The 3,540-nt window shown below is 41.8% G+C and overlaps 1 protein-coding gene across 1 annotated transcript; it reads left to right on the forward strand.

The window, feature by feature from the left end:
• Nucleotides 1-2,290: 2,290 nt before the first annotated feature.
• On the forward strand, nt 2,291-2,851 carry LOC139755718 (uncharacterized). The gene has a single exon (XM_071674356.1). It carries the CDS (start codon nt 2,291-2,293, stop codon nt 2,849-2,851), a length of 561 nt encoding a protein of 186 aa, XP_071530457.1.
• The last annotated feature ends 689 nt before the right edge of the window (nt 2,852-3,540 follow it).

Genomic DNA, 3,540 nt, shown 5'->3' on the forward strand with positions numbered 1-3,540 from the left:
GAATGTATGTGAGAAATACTTAGAAAAGCAAGTGGATTTTTATGTAGCATTTATGGATCTGGAGAAGGCATATGATTGAGTTGATAGAGATGCTCTGTGGAAGGTATTAAGAATATATGGTGTGGGAGGCAAGTTGTTAGAAGCAGTGAAAAGTTTTTATCGAGGATGTAAGGCATGTGTACGTGTAGGAAGAGAGGAAAGTGATTGGTTCTCAGTGAATGTAGGTTTGCGGCAGGGGTGTGTGATATCTCCATGGTTGTTTAATTTGTTTATGGATGGGTTGTTAGGGAGGTGAATGCAAGAGTTTTGGAAAGAGGGGCAAGTATGAAGTCTGTTGTGGATGAGAGAGCTTGGGAAGTGAGTCAGTTGTTGTTCGCTGATGATACAGCGCTGGTGGCTGATTCATGTGAGAAACTGCAGAAGCTGGTGACTGAGTTTGGTAAAGTGTGTGAAAGAAGAAAGTTAAGAGTAAATGTGAATAAGAGCAAGGTTATTAGGTACAGTAGGGTTGAGGGTCAAGTCAATTGGGAGGTAAGTTTGAATGGAGAAAAACTGGAGGAAGTAAAGTGTTTTAGATATCTGAGAGTGGATCTGGCAGCGGATGGAACCATGGAAGCGGAAGTGAATCATAGGGTGGGGGAGGGGGCGAAAATCCTGGGAGCGTTGAAGAATGTGTGGAAGTCGAGAACATTATCTCGGAAAGCAAAAATGGGTATGTTTGAAGGAATAGTGGTTCCAACACTGTTGTATGGTTGCGAGGCGTAGGCTATGGATAGAGTTGTGCGCAGGAGGGTGGATGTGCTGGAAATGAGATGTTTGAGGACAATGTGTGGTGTGAGATGGTTTGATCTAGTAAGTAATGTAAGGGTAAGAGAGATATGTGGAAACAAAAAGAGCATGGTTGAGAGAGCAGAAGAGGGTGTTTTGAAAAGGTATGGGCACATGGAGAGAATGAGTGAGGAAAGATTGACCAGGAGGATATATGTGTCGGAGGTGGAGGGAACGAGGAGAAGTGGGAGACCAAATTGGAGGTGGAAAGATGGAGTGAAAAAAAATTTGAGTGATCGGTGCCTGAACATGCAGGAGGGTGAAAGGCGGGCATGGAATAGAGTGAATTGGATCGATGTGGTATACCGGGGTTGACGTGCTGTCAGTGGATTGAATCAGGGCATGTGAAGCGTCTGGGGTAAACCATGGAAAGTTGTGTGGGGCCTGGATGTGGAAAGGGAGCTGTGGTTTCGGGCATTATTGCGTGACAGCTGGAGACTGAGTGTGAACGAATGGGGCCTTTGTTGTCTTTTCCTAGTGCTACCTCGCACACATGAGGGGGAGGGGGATGGTATTCCATGTGTGGCGAGGTGGCGATGGATATGAATAGGGGCAGACAGTGTGAATTGTGTACATGGGTATATATGTATGTGTCTGTGTGTGTATATATATGTGTACATTGAGATGTATAGGTATGTATATTTGCGTGTGTGGGCGTGTGTGTGTGTACATTGTGTATGGGGGTGGGTTGTGCCATTTCTTTCGTCTGTTTCCTTGCGCTACTTCGCAAACGCGGGAGACAGCGACAAAGCAAATAATGATAATATATATATATATATATATATATATATATATATATATATATATATATATATATATATATATATGTATATATATATATATATATATACATATATATATATATATATATATATATATATATATATATATATATATATATATATATATATATATATATTAATTTTGAAGGCTAGTTGTGTGCAATGTAGATTTTTCGTATCAGTGAGAGTAGTCAGTACTGTTTTAGATCAGGTTTTGTTTCATATTCATAACTTTTTATCAATTTCTGTTTTCATGTTACTTTACGTTAACGCATCACACATATCCTGGCGCCGTGATGTCTTCGTTACACCCCCTTCATCTTGACTACCCATTCGATGAACTCATCTTCAGCTATCCCTCACAAACCCATTTTCTTGATGCCCATAATAGGTATATTTACTGCAGCATCAGTTTTACGCCTTGACTACATCTATGAACACCTGGGATAGCGGGTCAACGTGGTCGGTTATCTTCACTACACACACACACACACGCCATGGCTATATTCGTGGTCATCTTCACTACACACGCATTCACTATATTCGTGAAGCGCTGGGATATACACCACATGGCTATATTTGTAGTCATCTTCACTATAAACACTTTCACTATATTGTGAAGATCTGGGATACCGAGTTGACGTCGGTAAGCATTTCACAGATTTTGTTATATTCTCAAGATGATCCATCTCCAGAGAGCACAGATCGAGGATCTCGTTTCCCGGAAGGAGAGAATTCTTGGCGAGGGGCAGTCTGGGAGAGTGTACCTCGTACCCTGGCAGGATTCCACCGCCGTCCTCAAGGTGTCTAAGAACGGGATGGACAACCTCCTCATGTTCTCAGAGGAGGCCAACCTCATGGAAAAACTGGAAGGGGCTGGAGGAACACCCATACTTCTTGGATATGCCCGTGATCCTCCTGCCCTCCTCATGACCCTGGTGGGCTGCCACACCTTGCACGAACTGATATTTGAAAGCAACTCTGGTTACGACCTCCGAGAGCTGGGGATCAAGGCAGGACGCCAGCTGCTGGAGATCCACGAGAAAGGCATCATTCACAATGACTTCAAAACTAACAACATTATCGTCAGCGGCACCACTGAGGCACCCGTGGTAAACATCATTGATCTTGGTACTGCCTGTGGCGAGGGCGAGAACGCTGGATTGCCCCAGAGGTCGCCGCCGGAGGGCCAAGCACAAAGGCCTCCGACGTCTATTCCTTTGGCTTCCTCATGGGCGTGATTCTGTGCTGCGTGCCAGAGGACAACTTCCATTCCATGGATCTGGTGGATCTGGCCATTGTGGAAGAACCAAGCGAACGGCCAACTTTGAAGAAACTCCTGCAAGACTTCGAAGGAGATTTTATCATGCAGATTAAAGCTCAGTGAGCCCTGATGATTTGTGTATTATGTAAAATTTATGTTACAAAAATATTTCCAATGGACACCACTTTAGTTGAAAAAAATGGAAAACATTAAAAAAAAGAAAAATCTTCACTTCCTTTTTACCTAATTTATTATTTCTTTTGTGAAAACGAGATTCTCTCATAGACATATTGTCTTTTATTCATTCATGATTATGGAAACAAGGTTTTATTCTAAAAAGATGTGAAATAAGGAAGAAAAATAAGAAACAGACAAAAGAGTACAGGTGAAACAAAAAAAAATCGTCAAACCTTATTCTTTATTTCTGTAGAAATAATATTTTCTCATGAACACCATTTTTTTTTATTTATTCATATTCACGAGGAAAAAGTTCTACTTTTAAAGAGGACAAGAAAGTGATAAAGAAGTAAAGAGAGATTTATAAAGACCCCTCACGTCCTTATACCTAGTAACTATCATGAGAGACAGATATGAATTACGAATTATCAACTTTGCCCTCCTGTCCTTGTATCACCCTAGTCCATTACCCTTCCTGATAATGGGTGA

Source organism: Panulirus ornatus, chromosome 20 (genome assembly GCF_036320965.1).
Source record: "Panulirus ornatus isolate Po-2019 chromosome 20, ASM3632096v1, whole genome shotgun sequence".
Classification (NCBI taxonomy): domain Eukaryota; kingdom Metazoa; phylum Arthropoda; class Malacostraca; order Decapoda; family Palinuridae; genus Panulirus; species Panulirus ornatus.